General features: G+C 42.2%; 1 protein-coding gene across 2 annotated transcripts in view; it reads right to left on the bottom strand.

Annotated features, from left to right (window-relative positions):
- Positions 1 to 20,964, bottom strand: part of SPOPL (speckle type BTB/POZ protein like) — a 93,038-nt gene that overhangs the window by 41,780 nt on the left and 30,294 nt on the right. For both annotated transcript variants that reach the window (XM_029605403.1, XM_029605402.1), the window contains exons 3-5: positions 17,721 to 17,842; positions 17,294 to 17,445; positions 13,823 to 13,950 (exon numbers count right to left, since the gene is read on the bottom strand). In XM_029605403.1, coding sequence (XP_029461263.1) covers positions 13,823 to 13,950; positions 17,294 to 17,445; positions 17,721 to 17,842 — 402 coding nt within the window. The remainder of the gene's footprint in view (positions 1 to 13,822; positions 13,951 to 17,293; positions 17,446 to 17,720; positions 17,843 to 20,964) is intronic.

Raw genomic sequence — 20,964 nt, 5'->3', positions numbered from 1 at the left:
CCGGTACTTCTGATAGGGAAACTACAATGAGGTTTGTTTTAATACAATTTAGCTGTATTTCTGTTTTTGGATTTTGTAACAATTTTCTGCTGTAATTTGGTACATGTAACAATTATTATAATAAAGATATTTCTAGTATTTGATGATTTTGTTGTTAGCAAGTATGTGACAATAGAGTTTGTTCTATTTCTATACTCTGTATTGAATTTAACACTTGAGCTTAGTATTACAACTGCCTTATTATTTTGTGTATATATATAACAAACCAACAGTTCCCACAATTTCTGTCTTCTGGCTATTTAATATCAACTTACTTTTCAAAAGTTAGGATGCAATTGCTGTCAGTCAATTATTCAATAAGCCAATTACAGCATCTGGGTACCTATCCAAAAGGGACAACCAGATGGATGTCATTTGTGTATATAGAGTTAATAAAGCCAAATGACTGATTTTCCCAGAGGCTGCATGAAAAAGTTAAAAGAGCAATAGGAACATGGAAGATCCCTGGGGTACACCACAGCTCATCTCCCTAGCTAGTTATTTTATTTTCAACATTTATATTCCACTAATTCACGTAAAATGCATAAATGTGGATTCCTATCGTACATCCATAATAATCTTGGAGGTCCACATTTAGCCACTGAATATATCCAGCTATCCTAAAGTTAGCCGGATAAGTTTATCTGGCAAACTTAAGGATAGGTGTACAGGCCGACCAGAGTTAGTCAAATAAGTTATCTGGATAACTCTGAAAACCAGAGTTAACCAGATAACTTATCTAACTGAACTCCTCTCAATTATGCTCCCAGAATGCCTTTGACTTATTCAGCCAAATTTTAGCCAGATAAAAAAAGAAATCTAGCTAGAATTTAACCAGATAAGTGCCCAAATATTCATTTTAGATGGATAACTTCTAAGTTATCTGGCTAATTGCTTCTGAACATGGACTTCTACAGTTATACATACAAACACAAAAATAATCACAGCATAGTATATAGCAAATGTTGCTTACCTGATGTAACAGGTGTTCTCACAGGACAGCAGGATGTTAGTCCTCACAAATGGGTGACATCGAGGATGGAGCCCACCACGGAAAACTTCTGTCAAAGTTTAAACAGAACTTTGACTGGCCCCTACTGGGCATGCCCAGCACGGCACTAACCCTGCAGCCAGCAGGGGTCTCCCTTCAGTCTTGTTTCAAAACTACAGGCAGTGCCGAAAAATAAAATAAAAACGAACCCAACACCGCGGGGTGGCGGGCGGGTTTCGTGAGGACTAACATCCTGCTGTCCTGTGAGAACACCTGTTACATCAGGTAAGCAACATTTGCTTTCTCACAGGACAAGCAGGATGGTTGTCCTCACAAATGGGTGAGTACCGAGCTGAGGATGTCCTAACATGCACCAAATGTACCCAACGGCGTGCAACAGGCACAACAACTGGGGTGGAATTTGGGAGAGGGCATCCGCACCCTACCGGGAAGGTGGAAGGGTGTTGGTACATCATGTTGGAAAAAGGTTACGCAAGACAGATTGGCCGAAGATGGAATCCTGTCTTCCAGGTTTGTCCAAACAATAGTGGGCTGCAAATGTATGGAGGGAACTCCAGGTTGCAGCCTTGCAGATGTCAGGAAGCGGCACCGATCGAAGGTGTGCTACTGAAGTCGCCATGGCCCTCACAGAGTGTGCTTTGACACTGTCTTGGAAAGGAATGCCAGCTTGCTGATAGCAGAAGGAGATGCAATCCGCCAACCAGGAGGAAAGAGCCTGCTTACCCACAGGTTGCCCTAACTTGTTAGGATGGAAAGAGACGAATAATTGAGTGCTCTTCCTGTGGGCAACTGTACGGTCTAGATAGAAAGCTAGAGCTCGTTTACAGTCAAGGGTACGCAGAGTCTGTTCCCCGGAGTTGGAGTGGGGCCTGGGAAAGAAGATAGGTAGTATGATGGATTGATTAATATGAAACTCCGAAACTACCTTAGGCAAAAACTTAGGGTGAGTGGGGAGTACCGCCCGGTCCTGCAGGAGTTTAGTGTAAGGCGGATAGGTAACTAAGGCCTGTAGTTCACTAACCCTGCGAGCCGAAGTGATAGCCAAAAGGAATAACACTTTCCATGTGAGATATTTTAGGTCACAGGAGTGAAGAGGTTCGAAAGGTGGTTTCATAAGGCGACCAAGAACCAAATTAAGGTCCCAAGATGGGGCCGGAGGACGTAAAGGTGGCTTCAAATGGAGCAAGCCTTTAAGAAAGCGTGTAACAAGGGGTTGTACTGAAATAGGGACACCCCCGATACCTTTGTGGAAGGCGGCTACCGCACTGACATGCATTCTAATGGAAGAGGTCTTTAGACCTGATTCTGATAGATGCCAGAGATAGTCCAAGAATTTAGAGATTGGACAGGAAAGGGGATCAAGGGACTGAGAAGTGCACCATGATGTATACCTTTTCCATTTGTAGGAATAAGATTTCCTTGTGGAAGGCTTTCGTGAAGCGATCAGGACACGAGAAACTGAATCTGAAAGGTTAAAAGGCTGAAGGACTAACCTTTCAACATCCATGCCGTCAGGGACAAGGCTTGGAGGCTGGGATGGAGGAGGCATCTGTCGTTTTGAGTGATCAGATGCGGGTCCTTTCCCAGAGGAATGTGCCTGCGGATGGAGAGATCCTGGAGTATGGGAAACCACACTTGGCGTGGCCAGTGCGGTGCTATCAGGATCATAGTTCCCCTGTCCTGACGCAGCTTCACGAGAGTCTTCGACAGAAGAGGAAGTGGAGGGAATGCATAGAGCAGACCAGTTGTCCACGTGAAGGAGAATGCATCCCTCGGCCGAGAGTGCTGGCTCCGAATGAGAGAGCAGTAATTGTCTACTTTGTGGTTCTGAGGGGACGCAAAGAGGTCTATGTGGGGATAACCCCATTTGTGAAACAGAGAGGTCGCTACCAAGGGGTCGAGTGACCACTCGTGTGGTTGGAAGACACGGCTCAGCTGGTCTGCCAATACATTGTCTACTCCCGGCAGGTAGGTGGCCCTGAGGTACATAGAGTGGGAGAGGGCTTCTGCCCAAATCTGCGCAGCTTCCTGACACAGAAGGAAGGAGCCTGTGCCTCCCTGCTTGTTTATGTACCACATGGCCACCTGGTTGTTCGTCTGAATTAAGATTGCGTGGTTCGATAGGCAATCCTGAAAAGTCCTGAGAGCATAGCGAATTGCTCGCAGCTCCAGGAAATTTATCTGGTGTTTGTCTTCCTCTAGTGACCAGAATCCTTGAGTTTGTAAATTGTTTACATGGGCTCCCCAACCGATGTTGGAAGCGTCGGTGGTGAGAATTATCTGAGGGTCTGGTGGAAGAAAAGGCAAGCCCTGTAGGAGGTTGAATTGATTTGTCCACCAGGCAAGAGACAGACGGAGTGCATCGGTGATGCGAACAATGGAGGACAGAGGCTGAACAGCTTGGGTCCATTGCAATCTCAGAGTCCATTGTGTGACTCTCATGGCCAGACGGGCCATGGGAGTCACACAAACTGAGGAGGCCATGTGTCCCAGTAGAATGAGGAAGTGGCGAGCTGTAGCTGTAGGTTGAGACTGCAGCTGGCGAGCTAGGGACACAAGGGTTTGAACCCGTGGATGAGGAAGGAAGGCTTTTGCCTGTAAGTTGTCCAAGTCTGCCCCAATGAAGGATAAGGTCTGAGATGGGACTAAGTAGGATTTCTCGTAATTGACAAGAAACCCTAGAGAAAGCAGAGTTTGAATTGTTAGGGTCAGGGAGGACCAAGCAATTTGCTGGGTTGGGGCCCTGATTAACCAATCGTCCAGGTAGGGGGTAGTCGTGGACACCTTCCTTCCTGAGAAAAGCTGCAACCACCACAAGGCATTTGTGAAAACTTGTGGTGTGGATGCCAGGCCGAAAGGGAGCACTCGGTATTGGTAGTGATTTCGGCCTACTAAAAAACGGAGGTATTTGCGATGAGACTGAGCTATCGCAATGTGAGTATAGGAGTCTTTTAGGTCTAGAGAGCATAGCCAGTCCCCTCTTTGCAGCAGAGGGAGAAGCGAGCCCAGGGTTACCATCTTGAACTTCTCTCTGTGAAGGTACTTGTTGAGCGCTCGTAAGTCCAGGATTGGTCGAAGTCCTCCTGACTTTTTTGGGATCAGAAAGTACCTGGAGTAGAACCCTAGTCCTTGTTGTGAGGGAGGAACGGGTTCTATAGCGTTTGACTGGAGGAGAAGGGAAACCTCCTGCTCTAGAATAATAGTGATCGGTGAGTCTCCACGCCTGCAGGGGTGGGGAGTCCGAAGGGAGAGTCAGGAAGTTGAGGTGGTAATCCTGTGCAATTATCGCTATCACCCATTGATCTGTGGTGATATGCTGCCATTTTTCTAGAAAGTGGCTTAACCGACCTCCTACTGGTATAGTTGGAAGAGGGATTTGGCATCTGCTCTCTAATTGAAAGTCAAAAACCCGATGCAGGGCCGGGTTGTGGAGCTGCTGCGGGTTTTTGTTTTCGAGACTGACGAGGCTGAGTTTTATGGGTAAGGCCTCGCAGGCCTAGACTTGGCTAGTGGGGGATAATACTTCCGTGGACGGAAGAATGACTTTGAGTCCTTCTTAAATGGTTGTTTAGAAGGCAAGTCAGAAGGAATAGATGAGAGCTGTTTTAGTGTCTCATGATGATCCTTCAGTTCTGCAACAATTTGCTGAATTTGCTCACCAAATAAATTATCCCCTAGGCAGGGCAAATCAGAGAGCCTGTCCTGAACTTCCGGGCGAAGGTCAGACGACTTAAGCCAAGCCCAGCGTCTGGCAGAGATGGCCGTAGCAGAAAGTCTAGTGGAAGCATCAAAGATGTCATAAGCTGTTCTTATTTCATGCTTCCCAGCTTCAAACCCTTTATTTAGTAGGGACTGAAGCTGTGGCTGGAACTGCTCTGGTAAGGCATCTGAATACTCCTGCATCTGTTTCAGGATGACCCTATTGTATTGGGTCATATACAATTGATAAGAAGCTATTCTGGAAATTAGCATAGCTCCTTGGTATACTTTCCTACCTATACTATCTAGGAATTTATTTTCCTTAGTAGGAGGTATGGAAGAATGTGGCTTTAATCTTTTAGCTTTCTTTTGAGCTGATTCTACCACAACAGAGTGATGATCTAATTGTGGTTTCTGAAAGCCAGGTGCTGACTGTACAAGATAAGTAGAGTCAGCTTTTTTGTTCACTGGAGCAACAGAACCAGGAGATTCCCAATTCTTTTTTAGAAGGTCCAGAAAAACCTGATGAATTGGAATAGAGGTGATGACTTTAGGGGCATCCAAGAATTGGAGCAACTCCATCATCTGGTGCCTGTCATCTTGTTCTGATTGAAGCTGAAAAGGGACCAACTCCGACATGTCCTTCACAAAATTTATGAAAGAGAGGTCCTCAGGGGGAGAACGCTTTCTACTCTCCGCAGGAGAGGGTGGTGAAGGCAAATCATCGGTGTCAGTAGAGGTATCATCACCCCAGATGTCATAAGGATCAGGCTGCTGACCTGTAGGACCATGAGGGGGCTGTATACCTGAAGGCCCCGGTTGAGGCTCCGAGAGATTCGAAGGAGTTACCGGGGGCATCGAGAATTTCCTCGATGGAATCTGTGCCGGCATCGGTGCCGGCATCGAAGGAATCGGTGCCGTCATCGAAAATCTCAGTGGAGATGATGTGCGTATCACCCCCGAGGAATGTATCGGTGGCGAGGGACGACAAGACACCGATGGAACTACCCCCGAAGGGGGAATTCGGTACGGTGTTTCTCCACCTGATGAGAAGGCTGTCGGTGACCCGGGTGTTGCCGGTGGAAGGGCATTCATAAGTGCTTCCATCCGAGCAAGCAGCGGTGCCAGTGCTGCTGGAATCGGGTCGGTGACCGGTTCCACTCTCGGTGCCGGGGTCAGTGCCGAAGGAGTCTGGAACCGTAGCATCGCCTTATCGATGGCCTCCTGGACCAGCCGGTCCAGTTCTACCCGGAGACCTGGGGTAACAAGACCCGGCTCTACGGGAGAGGGAGGCTGAGGCTGAGCCGGAGGGACCACCGTCACCGGTGGAATAGCGGCTCCCAAACCCCGGAGGGGTGAGGGTTGCCTCGATGTCTGCAAGACAGGAGTAGACGGTGCCACTTCTGGTCGAGACTTCTTCGACGGAGGCTTGGACAACACGGAGGTCGATGACTTCGATTCCTCGACGGTCCGAGACTTATGACGTCGATGGTGATGTTTGTCTTTCCAATCCCCTCGATCTTCGGGGGAAGGGACAGGCATCGATGGCCGTGAAGACGTCGATGGCGGACGGTCACCGGGAGGCTATCGATGACGATGGGACTTCGACGGTGCCGGTTCCGATGTCGACGATGCAATCGATGGTGTCGGAGTGTGAGCATGGAAAAGGAGTCCCATCTTCTCCATTCTAGCTTTGCGACCTTTTGGTGTCATTAAGGCACATTTGGTGCAAGTCAGGACATCATGCTCACTCCCTAAACACAAAACACAGACTCTATGTGGGTCTGTGATGGACATAGTACGTGTGCAGTCCGGGCACCGACGGAACCCCGACGCCATGGCCATAGGCCAAAAATTTAGCCACGGGACGGTCGACTGCCAACAGGCCTCGAGGGCCAAATTTGACGGTAGTCGACAAAAACGACGGCAAAAAACTTACCGAAGAACCGCGGAGTAAAAATTGAAGAAGGGAGACCCCTGAGGGGCAATTTTTTCTTCAATAAAGTTGAAGAGATTCCTGTCAGGAATGTGGTAAGAGCTCCTTAACCGCGTGGCAACTGCTACGCGGAAAAAAGAAGACTGAAGGGAGACCCCTGCTGGCTGCAGGGTTAGTGCCGTGCTGGGCATGCCCAGTAGGGGCCAGTCAAAGTTCCTGAAACTTTGACAGAAGTTTTCCGTGGTTGGGCTCCATCCTCGATGTCACCCATTTGTGAGGACAACCATCCTGCTTGTCCTGTGAGAAAACTTAATACACACAGACTGAACACTTCATGACAAGAAAAAAGTGACCCAGCTAATTACTTCACTTGTCAAGCTCACTAAGGATGTGCATTCGTTTTGAACGAATGCGCAATCCGCAATGTATAGGTCCCTATTCGTTGCATTCGTGGGTCCACAAAACATATGGCGAACCCCCACAAATGCAACATATCATTAATGAATAAAACCCCCACCCTCCTGAACCCCCCAAGACTTGCCAAAAGTCCCTGGTGGTCCAGCAGGGGTCCTGGCGTGGTCTCCTGCACTCGGGCCGTCGGCTGCCAGCATTCAAAATGGGGCCGATAGCCTTTGCCCTTACTATGTCACAGGGGCTACACCAGTGCCATTGGTCGGCCCCTGTCACATGGTAGGAGCACAAGATGGGGCCGGCCATCCATTGCTCCATTTTTCTAGATAGAGAAATTCTCTCCTCTTACTGGAGGGGTTGAGTGCTGGATTGGAGATTGGTCAAAAACTTGGTTTGGGTTTTGGCTGATGCCTCTCGTGCTGTCAGCCTTTAGCCGGAAGTTGTGCTGTTGCAGAAGCAGAGGTAGATTTCAGTACTGCTGTAATGGGTGTCTCTGAAAGTATGAACAATTAAAATTGAAGTAGGTCCACCTTGAAACTGACTGTTGTTCCGAGCTGGTTGAGAGCTGCTGGACTATCACATGCTGTTCCTTGATTTAAGCGACCATTTCTCTGAGTTTGTCTCCAAAGAAGCAATTCTAGGCAGGGAACATTGGCTAACTAATCAGGCACATCATCACGCAACTTGCTAGTCTTTAGCCAAGCTATTCAGTGTGCTCCAATGGAGGCGGATGAGCAGGTCTTCACTTGGTATATTGATCAAGTGAAATGGCATATGCATTCTTCTGCATCTAGGAATGGCTACAGATATGCAGTGTTGATCCCATCAACTGCAGTAAGGAATGGTTTCGGTTTCTGAAGGCAATCGTGTAAATACTGCACCCTGCAAAAATGATGTGCAGAAATGCATGCACTAAGCATTGAACTCTGGAACACTTTTTTCCTCAAAGTTGTCCAGCTGTCTGGAATCTTTCCCTGGTGGAGTGCTGGAGAATATCCTTGTTTTCTTCATTTGCTTTAGTGCAGACTCCACCACGAATGATTGATGAGGAAGCTGCACTACCCCAAATCCCAAGATTTTCTGGACTCTATACTTTATATCTAATTTCCTGGCTACTGGAGCACAGAAAATTGTATTCTCCCACATCCTTGTCTGTAATTTGTGTAGGACTGAATGAATCAAAATGGCTGCCAGCTCTGCCATAGGAGAGTCCTTGTCCTTACGAAAGTTGACTCCCAGAGCCTTACTCAATTTAACCAGAAATCTGGAATAGGAGAGGTCCTCAGGCAGAGACAAGTATTTTGGAAACTCAGGTAGGGGTCTGAAGGCATTCCCGTTGATCCTTCTTCTGATCCGACAGGAGAAGGGATACCGATCCAGCACCTCAATGATACAGGTTTCTGAGAAGGAGTTCTTGGTCGGCAGTTAGTATAACTGGATTTAAAAAAAAGTTTGGATAAGTTCTTAAGAGGAAGTGTCCATAAATTACTATTAATTAATAAGCAATAGTAGCTTGAGATCTATTTAATATTTGGGTACTTGCCAGGTACTTGTGACTTGGATTGGCCAATGATGAAAAAAGGATGCTGGGCTTGGACCCTTGGTCTGACCCAGTATGGCATATCTTATGTTCTTAGGACTCAGAAGGGAATACTCTTGGAGAGCATCTTCCAACTGGCCAGGGGCATAGGGTGACTGCTGAAGTTGGTGGTGCACCAGAAAATTTGCTAATACCATGTGCCCTAGAACATAGTATTCTCTCCTACATTACCCAACAGCAGTTACAATAAAATATGTGAATGAAAACATATTTTCTGCAAGAACATTCAAAACTGCTTTCTGCATGCAAGTGAAGTAAACTTCTGTTTAAAATAAAAAGAGGAAGAGAAGACTAAAATGCCATAAAAGTCAGTTATAAGTACCATCATTTTTACAGCAAGAATTAAAGTTACACAAGAACTGGATCTTTAAAATACAGTCAAACCCACACCAAATACTTAATCGAAATGTGCCAACAAAAACTGTACTGGAACCCACAAGCCCAACTGTATTATGCAGTGCAACAATGTAAAAACAGAAACCATCAAGCAATAAAATCAAGAAGTATATAACATTCATAACATTACAACTATGCCAATTAAAATAAAGTGTTAAAACAGCAACGATAATCTAATAATTTAAAAAAAAACTTGCATAAAACGTTCTATTTCCCAAACACCAATAATATATTTTAAAACATCTGATGAATAAAACATCCAATAATTAAAAAATGTTCTGTTTCCCAAAAAAACAATAAAATATTTCAAAACAATAGAAACATCAAATTACACCCAATAATTAAAATAAATAATGACTAAGAAATTTCCTGCTCTCCTTACCTGGGATTTTTTGGCTTTGTCACCCTGAGATTATTGTGAATTGGGGAAGATAGGGCTGCACAAACTATCTTCTCTTTCCCTTACATCCATATCAACACATTCATTCTTTCACACTCATGCCAATGCTTTCACACACACACACACACACACACACACACACACACTTCCTCTCTTTCAAACACACACACAGAAACACAAACATACAAACATGGCCTCTTTGGGCCATGGCGGAATGGGCTCCACAATGGCTCCTGCTGGCTTCTTCGTCACTATATGCCGTGGTGGGATGGGCTCCTCCACAATCCCACCAGGCTTCCTGCACTAGGAGGATGGGGGAAGCTGTGCACACCCACCTGCAGCCAAGAGGGAATCACAGTAGCGGGCGGCAACTCTTATTCTGTGGGCGGGGGAGAGAGCCATAGCTTCCCGAGTTGGTGGTACCTGTGCACCACTGTGCACTATGGACGCTATATGCCCATGCAATTTGCTGGTCTTTGCTGTGAGAGGGAGTGGCAGGGGTTCCGATGAAGTATGCCTTGGGTCAAGGAGAAAAGAGATTCCTCCTTGAGGGAGCAAATCAAATACCCTGGGTAGATTGAAGAATGCCCTACTTGCCCTTAGCTGCTAGGGAAGCAAAGTCTTCACCAACTCTTCCACTTGGTCTAAGGGCTGCTGTGCCTTCTGGCCAGGTGGTGGTGGTGGTGGTGGGGGATTTGAAACATCCCCTTCAGAAACCAGGATGGGGTCCTTGAAGACCCTCTGTACTTTCCAATATTTGCCTCATGGGCGGTTAGAAATTAAGGGCACAACTGAGAAGATGGGATGCAGTGTCTCTATACAAAGGCCTTGCTCAAGTAGCCTCAATGGGGAAATAGCACTTGCGACAGGAGGAGATAAATGGAGCATAGCTCCCTCCATCTCTCCTATCCTCCCCGAATGGGTCGAAGGGACTGGAGATTTGAGAACTGTTACACCAACAGTGCCGATCCATGCTCCAAAGCTTGACACGTCGAGAGAGAAAGCAACGTCTGTGTAAAGACTAGATACATCAACTGCTCTGGGATTCGATGCACTGGCAAATGGTTTTGCTTCTTCAGTGCTGAAGGCACCACCGGCTCTGAGGAATGGCTTTTTTTGCTCTAGGCCCCAAGCTCCACAAGGTGCTTGCAGACATCTGAGAACAGTGATTTTGCTGCTTGCTCAATTTCAGTGAGGTGAAGGTTCCCCAGGCCTCCTCCAATGAGGAGGAAGGTATATTCGAGGAGCTCCTGCTTAACTCGGTGCCCAGGGAGCTAGAAGAGGTTTCACTCTGGGAGGACGACGACCAGCTGCAGTTCTTTAGAGACTTTTGCAGCTCCTCCATCTCCCAGGCTCTGGACTTCTGAGATCAGAGAGACATCCGGCTGCAGTGATAGCAGTTAGATTGGTCATGATCAGGTGCCAGGCATCGGTAACAAATGTGATGGACGTCTTACTTCACATACAATCTTTAAAGCCAACAATGGTGGGATCGTTACTGGCCATTTTTTGTAAAGAAAATGTCTTTTTATTTTTAAATAGCACTGATAAGTGCTGTTTGGGAGGTTGCCGAGGCAGCACAGTAGGAGAAAAATAAAAAGATAAAACTGAAGAATACTAAGCGATATCAACCCTGTTCTCTTAGCTCATAGACCTTTTGCTCTACTGAGCATATGAGGGAGTTGCTTCATGAGCCCTTCAGTCTCCCCCCACCCCCCCAATCAGAGCTTCAGCACATGCATAATACCCTCTCTCTCTCTGTTTTTCAGTAATGTTTGGGACCAATGGATGATATTGCCCACTTATGGTTAAATTCAGCCTTGCCAGTTGATGGAGAATGGGGGTTTTCAGTCAAGATACAAACTTGCTTGCTTGTAGACCACAAAAATTAAATGTAACTGTCTCTGATGGCTTCCAAGAAGCAGAATTCATCATATCCCTTTTAAATAACATTTTGATATTTAACATATATATTTATATAAAAAAAGTTGCAATATGCTTTTTACATGCCACTAAGTATCCTTAATCTCAAACAAGCAATACATTTTTGAAACAAGATACAATGGATGAGGAACATATTAATGTACAATAACAGCAATTCCGTGCGGTTAATATGCATTCTAAAATCCACAAATAATTTGAAATTAGGTAAAGAAGGAAATCTTATGGCAAACTTTGAACAGTAATGAAACACTTGTCAGATCCTTTTTAATAAAACAAATAATGGTATTCATAGCAAATTCATCACACAGTTAATTTGTCTATGTGAAAATAAGATGCATTATATTTGTGCAGTGTAGTCTCAGGGGCCACATGTCAATTATTCTCCCTACACAGCATCACAACATATAATTAAGTCATAATCCTGCCAAGAAGATTTTACACATTTTCTATAAATACACAGATCAAAGCAAATTTATTAGCAGCCAACACACTCATCATACTTCTAAACCACTAATCAGACCACAGCAGCAGCGATAACCTGTCAATGTATATTTAACACAGTGCCAAGATTATGACCTACCCCATACTTTAAATTTCACAAATTGCATTACTGGATGTCATTAAAACTATTTAGCTGCTAACATATTTTGATATGATTTACATTGTATTTTTTCAGTGCTCTGCACTGAAAAACAAAATATATACTAGCTCATGATACCCATTTTTATTGACTGAACAAAACACAGTCAATGTATTCATTCCAGCACAAGAAAACTGAATAAATACAGCTGGCCAAAATTAGTGGATTTACAACATCAGTATTAGTGGGTTTCACAGGTAAATCAGTAAACAGTCTTGATTATGTTTCCTTAAATCCTAAATGTATATGTTTGATCCCTTTCTTTCAGGATGTCAGTACTGCATGACTCAATAAGCTTTCAGGAGAGACACTAGAGACACCTTCAAAAAACTCGTGTCCGTGCCACTAGTATATGAGCTGAAAGGAATGTTGAGGTCAGTACTTTATTTCCTGGTAGTCAAGCTCATGGATTTCGGTACTATTCTGAGTCACACCACAAAAACACATAGGGGCAGAATTAAGGACTGAGTATAAACATTCCTGCAAGCTTGTAAGTAACTGCAGGAGCAGGATTTTTCCCTTTGTACAAAGTTTATGGTTTGTGCAAAAACAAAATACAAGAAAAAAACACCCCCAAAAGCAAGAAAACAAATTCTAATATCTGATTCTAATAATAATAAAAAAAATAAAAAGCCATATTGTGCAGCAAATTGCCCATGGCTTAAGTTTCATTTAAAATTCTCACTTCTGCAAAACCACGTCAGAAGCAAGCTGATTACCACAGACCTGCCTTATGCTTGTTTAGCCTGTAGAATTTTAATATACCACAAGTTTTACCAAAAGTGGACATTTCGCAGAAGGCAATAGCATGTGCAAGATAAGAGACTCAGAAACAATGGTGAGGGAATTTTTCCAAATCCTTAAATCTGTCCCTTAGTTTATATAAGGTATTTGCTGTAACAGTTTACTCACCCTAGAAACTTGCATCAGATGCTCTGAATTTTACAAAAGACCCCTTCATGTAATATACTACCTGCTGCAAAAGCAACTTTAGTGTGCTGATTGTCGAAAAAACTAAAAAAAAAAAAGTGCATTGCTTTTGTTATAAGTCCTTTAAGAATTTAAGAAAATATGGCCTAGTGATTTATAACATGTATTACCCATTTTTAAGACAGCATAGGGGATTAGGTTTAGACATGAGTCAGGATGGGTTTTGAATTTCGGATGCTATAAGATTTACTATATGTGGTCTTGAGAAACTGTTAAGGAATTTTTCAAATGCAGTTAAAAACTTATGAGGGGCAGAGACTATGAAATTGAGATACGGTAAGTTTTTAACTGCAAGCAAAAACACCTTAAGAATTACTCAGGACCTAGGATTATAGCAAAGGTGTCTAAAAAGATGTATGCCACTGATGGGTGAAGGTCCTTCCACATATATGTGAAAAAAAAAAAAAGTTGTTTGCTTTGGCTGCACAGGCTCCAGTAAAGTTTGTTGAGAAATCTTTTGCTACTGTTGTATTTTCACAGAGGTGATTTCTCTGGTACCGGATTTGTTTGTATAGTTAATTATGTGTTGTACATTGTCTTCAGCAAGGGCAGTGTTGATAGTGTGGTAAATGTAAGCATAAATAAAGCTTTGATCTTTGGTTAATGTTAGCATTATTTCCCTTTATAAAGAAGTGTAACCAGCAGCACAGATTTTCATACAAAAAAAACACACACAGGATTCAAATAGGCTTTGCACATATACACATGCAGGCACCGTTTCAGATCATTCATTAAAAATGGAAACCAGTACCCACCTCACAAAATAATGTAAGTTTGTCATCTGGTAAAAGACCATTTGCTTCATCAAGTAAAAAATCTCTTCGAATGAATTTTTTAAAACCCCAGTCTTTGCCTTGCACAAATCGGTATGCTCTTTGGCTTTCTAGTTAAAACAAGAAAAACAAAAAATGCAAACAAAAAACAACTAAGAATCAGGAGTGTCTGAACAAATCTTGTAGAAAAGAAATTAAATCAAGTAAAATAAGCTATAAAATACAAAAGAAAGATTTTAAAGCCCTTAAAAAAAAACACCAGCATTCATTCTTGTGCAATTTCCAAACCTTGAATTTGTCAGTTATTCTTAAATTTGAAGACTCAGGGCCTGATTTACTAAAGGCCTTTTCCCATTTTGTCTCTATGGAAAGAAAGCTTCATGACTCAGGCCAAACCTCTCCCTATATAAAGCATAACTTTTAAAAAAACATTTATATTTTTCCTTCACCATTAAAACTCAGTCAAATAAGGAATTAACATGATGCAATACCTTGCCATTCAAAGTTAAGTATCAACTATAGAGAAATCTTGTCATATCATTCCTTACCAGAAAAAAATGCTAATATACCATGTTGATATATATACACAATGTGAGCAAATAAAGAATTTATTCTATTTATTTATTTAAAATCTTTTATATACCGTCGTTTAGTAATGCACAATCACAACAATTTACATACAGGCACATATATTTAGTTTGGTTACAAATGTATTTACGAAAGTGCCATTACAATGTCAGTGCATGCTTATATAAAAAATAATGTATAAGAAATGTGGCATGGATCTAGTCCATGTATATGATTAATATGTTAATCCTACAAGGGTTATGGCTTAAGCTGGAGTTCTCCAACTTAATTATTGAGTGTAAATTAAAATAAAGGAATGAGCCAAGGAATCTTACAGCCATAAGAGGACAGACAACTTTAAAATATATATAAATAAATCTGTTAAAAATAAACAATCCACAAACCTCGTGTGTCAGAGGCTCAAATGACACAGTTGCTGCAGTACATCAGGAAACACCAACAATCCTGACACATGCTGAAACAAGAAGGAAGCAAAAAAACAAACAAAAAAGTGCAATCCTGTCTCGTATTAGGCCTTCGAGGCCAGAGCCCCCAAAAGTCAACTACCTACAAGTTGCACACTACTGCTTTTCCATGGGTCAGCCAGAAAGGCAGAATAGAGGACCTTGGCTTTTACTTCCATTTGGCTTGCGCCGTTCTTGATTCAGCATGTGCCAAGATTATGTATACAAAAATAAGAAAGAAATTGTTTTGAATACTAGAAAAAGAAAGAAAAACAAGAAGCCACCCGACAGAAGAAACCACCAAGAAAAGAAAAAAAAAATGCTGTTTTAAATGTTCTTGAGAAATCATCGTGTGAATTAAACTAATTTACAAAATGTAACAAAGAATAAATAAGCAACCAGTTTAGGGCAAATTTAAGCTAATATATTGTTTTACCCCTCTCCAATGGTTAAAGCAGTGTTTTCCAGTAAACTTCTTGAGACACACTTAACCAGTCTGGGTTTTCAGGATAGCCACAATAAAGATGCAGGAGACAAATTTGCATACAATGGGTCACCAATGTATGCAAATGTGTCATATACATATTCTCATGATTATCCGGAAACCAAATTGGTGAAATGTGCTTCCAGTTCAGGCTTAGGCAACACTGGGCTAAAAGACCAGAAGAAGAGCCTGATACGAAATGGATAAAAAGCTTTAGTGAATCTGTGGGAGAAAAAGCAAACTGAATCTAGCCCCTAAAACAGGCACAGAATAAAGCTCTTGAAAGCATCTCTACGTAATATCTACCACAGTATAAATAAGAGGTCATCAAAAATATATGCAGAAGGAAAAGCGAATCAGATAAAGAGAATTAGCAAGAAAAAGTAAATTTGAAAGCAATCAGCCATTTCATAATGCAGAATGTACACACAGCAGATAATACAATGCCAAAACAGAAGAAACTTGTAAAACATAAAATGATTACTGACAAAGGTCCTTTCCATTTCCTTGCGTTAAATAAAACTTGCATAAGGGTCTGATTCAGTCAGCTCTCTTTCTCAGACACAGAAATGAGAAAAAAAAGGCTAAGTAAATCAGGCCTTAACACACCAAAAAGGTTTTTTCATTCCAAAGAAAATAAGTTTTTAAGATGAAGCCTGAAGATACTGCAGGAGACTCACAGAGCATGGCACCTCTGGGAGAAGGCAGAAGGATTGGTTTTCAAGTAATTTTGGTTTAACAAAATTCAGATATGATTTTCAGGTGTTGCTTTTCAAAAACTCAATGCTCTAACATGTTGAGAACTGCTTGGTCATTTTTTTCATGTGATGGCAGAAAAAGAAATCTGTTTATGTGAAAATCCTATTACACTTCGGAAATGAATTCTGATGTACGCCACCATTATTTTCTCTTAAAATAAAAAGAAAACATCCATAGGACTGAAACAAGGTTTACTTTTTAAATAATATTTTTACTGCTATTTTTCTGTTGCATTCATAGTATGGATGTTAATACTAATTTGGACTATTAACTTTAGAACTGCAAGAGCTGAGCCATACTATTTGCATAGCCAATGTCTTGGCTTCTTGAGGTTTGTTTCACAAAAATGAAAACCATAACATTGACAAATCTGGTTGGTGAATGGCAGTAAATATTATGGAAATGCACTGTTTGCACTACTTTGCAATTCTATGTAGCAGAAGGCTGATTTGCAAACTAATTATATGGAAAGAAGAATGGATCCAAATCATTCTTTATTAGCAATATTTTATATTCTTCACTTAATATATTTTTACAAGTGCAGGAAGAGCCCTGTTTTTTGATGGCTGCATCGGCAGCAAGCCCAAGCTTAAGCAGGTTTGAAAACCTGGGTCTAAAACATGTACTGACTGCATATCACCTTCCATTTAACACCTTCAGCAATCATCATATTTCAGACAGAAGTACGGGACTTTGCAAGACTACATTATACACGTGCCAACCCAATTCAGCCAAGTCCCTGCAACCCAAGATTTCTGCCTTCCTTAGGCCATTAATGTAAAAATAATAGTCTCTTTTACCATTTCACAGTGGTGCTATTAAAACCCCTGACAGTTCACAGAAATCATTCACTACAAAATGAGTTAAAAGTGGATCATTTGTGAAGAACACGCAAGACAATTTTATACAAACGTTACATATTCGACTACGGTATATGCGCAGAAGTAGCGTATACTGTAGCAATTTTCAAAAGTCCATTTACACAAGTAAAACCTTTTGAAAATTCAGCCCTATGGAGTGAATTTTCAAGAGTTATGCACATTAAAGTAGCAATTTTCAAAAGCCAATTTGTGTGTGTTAAACCCAGTTTAATGCACGTAATTCCTTTTGAAAATTACCCACATTTTTTCTACAGAGGTCTTGGAAATTCCATATTCCACTAATCATAAAGCAACCTACCCATGGCTTTTGTTTCTTCCCTTTTAGCATTTAGGAGTGAAAATTTGAATTTTGCTCTGACTTCACTTTTTGGACAGCTGACTAGAAGTAAATATAATGACAGGTAGTCTTTGCTTTCATCATCTAATCCCTTTGGATTTACTCTCAGGCACCTAAAAATCAACACATAAAAAATTATGCCAATATCCAGAAAACATAATTTCAAAATAAGCATATGTACTGGAATGTGCAGATGCTATACATTGTAGTTTACCCTATAATTAAACAATGTTTTCTTATTACAAACTATATTCTTATCCTGTACAGTACAGTCGATGAGAAAGAACAACTTGAAGATGACATTCATTTTCTCTAAGCTGGGCATTAAATTTAACATGAAAAACATATACATAAATATTAACCTTAAAACATCTATAGAAAATCTTACCATTTCATTTTATCATTTGGACCAGATGAAAATGTTGAGCTTTTTAGAACTTCACCCATTTCTTCTCGGCAAAAACTGAAGTTATTTATGGTCCACATATAGGAAAATTTGACAACTTTAACCTGGGGAAGAGATTTACAAAGTTGTTACAATCTGATACTTAATCTGTTTGAATTAATGTTTTTCCCTAATGTTTCTTCCACTGGGTTCTAAGCCTGGTACTCTTAGGTAGAATTTAGAATACCATACCATGGAGCCTGGTACATTAGTATCAATCATACACTCACCATTTACCACCATGCAATATTAAATAAGATACTTAACCTTGCTGTTTTAACCCTAATTTTCTTACCTCCACTATTATGCAGATTGCTCCTGCACAAAATGATTTCAGGTTTCAGTCTAATCTAATCTGTACTCTTGCATCTTGCCTTATTGAAACATAGAAACATAGAAACATAGAAATGACGGCAGAAGAAGACCAAATGGCCCATCTAGTCTGCCCAGCAAGCTTCACACATATTTTCTCTCATACTTATCTGTTTCTCTTAGCTCTTGGTTCTATTTCCCTTCCATCCCCACCTTTAATGTAGAGAGCAGTGATGGAGCTGCATCCAAGTGAAATATCTAGCTTGATTAGTTTGGGGTAGTAGCCGCCGCAATAAGCAAGCTGCACCCATGCTTATTTGTTTTACCCAGACTATGTTATTAGCCCTTATTGGTTGTTTTTCTTCTCCCCTGCCGTTGAAGCAGGGAGCTATGCTGGATATGCGTGACGTATAAGTCTTCTCCCATGCCGTTGAAGCAGAGAGCCATGCTGGATGTGCATCGAAAGTGAAGTATCAGGCCCATTTGGTTTGGGGTAGTAACCGCCGTAACAAGCCAGCTACTCCCCGCTTTGTGAGTGCGAACCCTCTTTTCTTCTCCCCTGCCGTTGAATCAGAGAACTATGCTGTATATGCATTGAAAGTGAAGTATCGGCTTATTTGATTTGGGGTAGTAACCGCCGTAACAAGCCAGCTACTCCCCTCTTTGTGAGTGTGAATCCTTTTTTCCACATTTCCTCTTGCTGTTGAAGCTTAGAGCGATGTTGGAGTCAAGCCTGTGTATGTTTATTTAATAAGGGTATTGACTCCAGGCAGTAGCCATCATTCTGGCGAGTCACCCACTCTTCATTGGCAGCCTCTTGACTTTATGGATCCACAGTGTTTATCCCACGCCCCTTTGAAGTCCTTCACAGTTCTGGTCTTCACCACATCCTCCGGAAGGGCATTCCAGGCATCCACCACCCTCTCCGTGAAGAAATACTTCCTGACATTGGTTCTGAATCTTCCTCCCTGGAGCTTCAAATCGTGACCCCTGGTTCTGCTGATTTTTTTCCTTAGGAAAAGGTTTGTCGTTGTCTTTTGATCATTAACACCTTTCAAGTATCTGAAAGTCTGTATCATATCACCTCTGCTCCTCCTTTCCTCCAGGGTGTACATATTTAGATTCTTCAATCTCTCCTCGTATTGGGCGGTGCTGGGCCCAGTACTCGGATGCCGTGGGTAAGCTGGCGCCACACTGTGTCCAGTTGTGGGGGGGGGGGGGGTCGTGCTGGCGGTTCGCTCACCATGCAGTCGCAGTGGAGCAACTCTTCGCCACCACGTCGCTGAGGGGCGTTGGTACAGGGTGCAGCGACGCTCTGATGGTGCCTTCCCTGACAACGTGGCGGCATGGCTCGACGCCCATTGGGACGTTTGAATCAGTGAGGTGGTCTGGGGGGATGGATACCATGGCGAGGGGAGGAGAGCAGGGATTGTTTTTCCTCGTCCTTTTGCTCCTGCCCGTTTATAATGCCTGCTCCCAGAGGCCACAATCCCGCTGCCTGACCACAGCGAAAGTCTCAGAGGTGTGGGATCACGTCAGCCGTACCACCCCTAGAGGAATCTGTGAGTGCAGGGCCCCTGGGCCCCCCCAAAGGATAGAGAATCATTCCGGACGCAGTGGCCGAAAGGGAGGTGCTGGATGCACAAGGTAATACGTGGATGGTTTTCCTTCCCATTATATTCTTCTTCCCAACAAGAGACTCCTGTTTCACCACATGGTTTCATCAGGAAGTTCATTGTGGAAGTTATGTTTGAGAAAATCTGATGGTAAGTGGAGTTGAAGGTTGGTGCTGGATATCTGTAGGGGAAGGTCAAATACATACACAACAAGGGTTTTAACACAGGGAAAATGTGGAAGTTATGGTTGAGAAAATATGATGGTAAGTGGAGTTACTGATAGAGGAAGTGGAGAGTAGTTGTGTTTATATTTATTTTTGTTTGTTTGTAAGGTGTTTTTCTTTTTAGTTATCGTGTTGTGAAATGTATTTATTTATTTTATAACTTTTCTATACCGAAGTTCAAATAACAGAGTTACTTATCACTACGGTTTACATTTCAACCATAAAAACAGTAAAAATAATTGTCTTACAATGAACAAGGAGGAAATAAACTTGGATACTACTTTAAGTAAGGGGAAAAGCTAAGTATCAAACTAGTAAGAACTGGATTATTGGGGTAATGGGCCAACTGGGATAGGGAGGTTGACTGGTGGAGGGGGTGAGGGAAGGTGGTTACTACAGCTTTATTGGAAATCAAATGCATAAATAGAAAGCCTAAGCGGTGAAAAAATATACTTGGGAAAAAAAGCTTGGGAAGAGATGGTCCATGGAGGTTGTAGCGGGGACGAGTAGTTATGGGAAAGCTTGTCTGAACAGAAGAGTCTTAAGTCTCTTCTTGAAAGTAAGAAATATCCCAAACTATTTGCTGTTGGTACCTGGTGACTACTTTTGAAAAACATTTGCCATTCAGGTAAGAAGTATGGGGTGTCTGGGTCTAACTGTTTTGATTTTGTGATATATTGTGACTGGAGAGTATACTTAATTAAATGGGAGTGGTATGTATAGAAGTTGTTGAGAAATAATATTGTGAAGGATATTTGTATTTTTTAGATATGAATTTTTGGAATGAGTAATCTCTTGGAACAGTAGTTGGTGGTTTGGTGTGAAGTAATCCGATGTGAAGCAGATGTTACATCCCCTGATGAAACCATATGGTGAAACAGGAGTCTCTTGTTTGGAAGGAGAATATAATGAGAAAGAAAATCTAATTAAATAATATGAAACAGATATATCTGGAGATAGTGTTTTGAAAGGATTACACCACCATACAAGAAGAAGAAAAGAAGAAGTGGTTAACTAGAAATTGTGTTTTAATTG

Source organism: Rhinatrema bivittatum, chromosome 6, assembly GCF_901001135.1.
Source record: "Rhinatrema bivittatum chromosome 6, aRhiBiv1.1, whole genome shotgun sequence".
In the NCBI taxonomy this organism is placed as follows: domain Eukaryota; kingdom Metazoa; phylum Chordata; class Amphibia; order Gymnophiona; family Rhinatrematidae; genus Rhinatrema; species Rhinatrema bivittatum.
The sequence above is the reverse complement of the archived record's forward strand: the minus strand, read 5'-3'. Positions and strand labels throughout refer to the sequence as shown.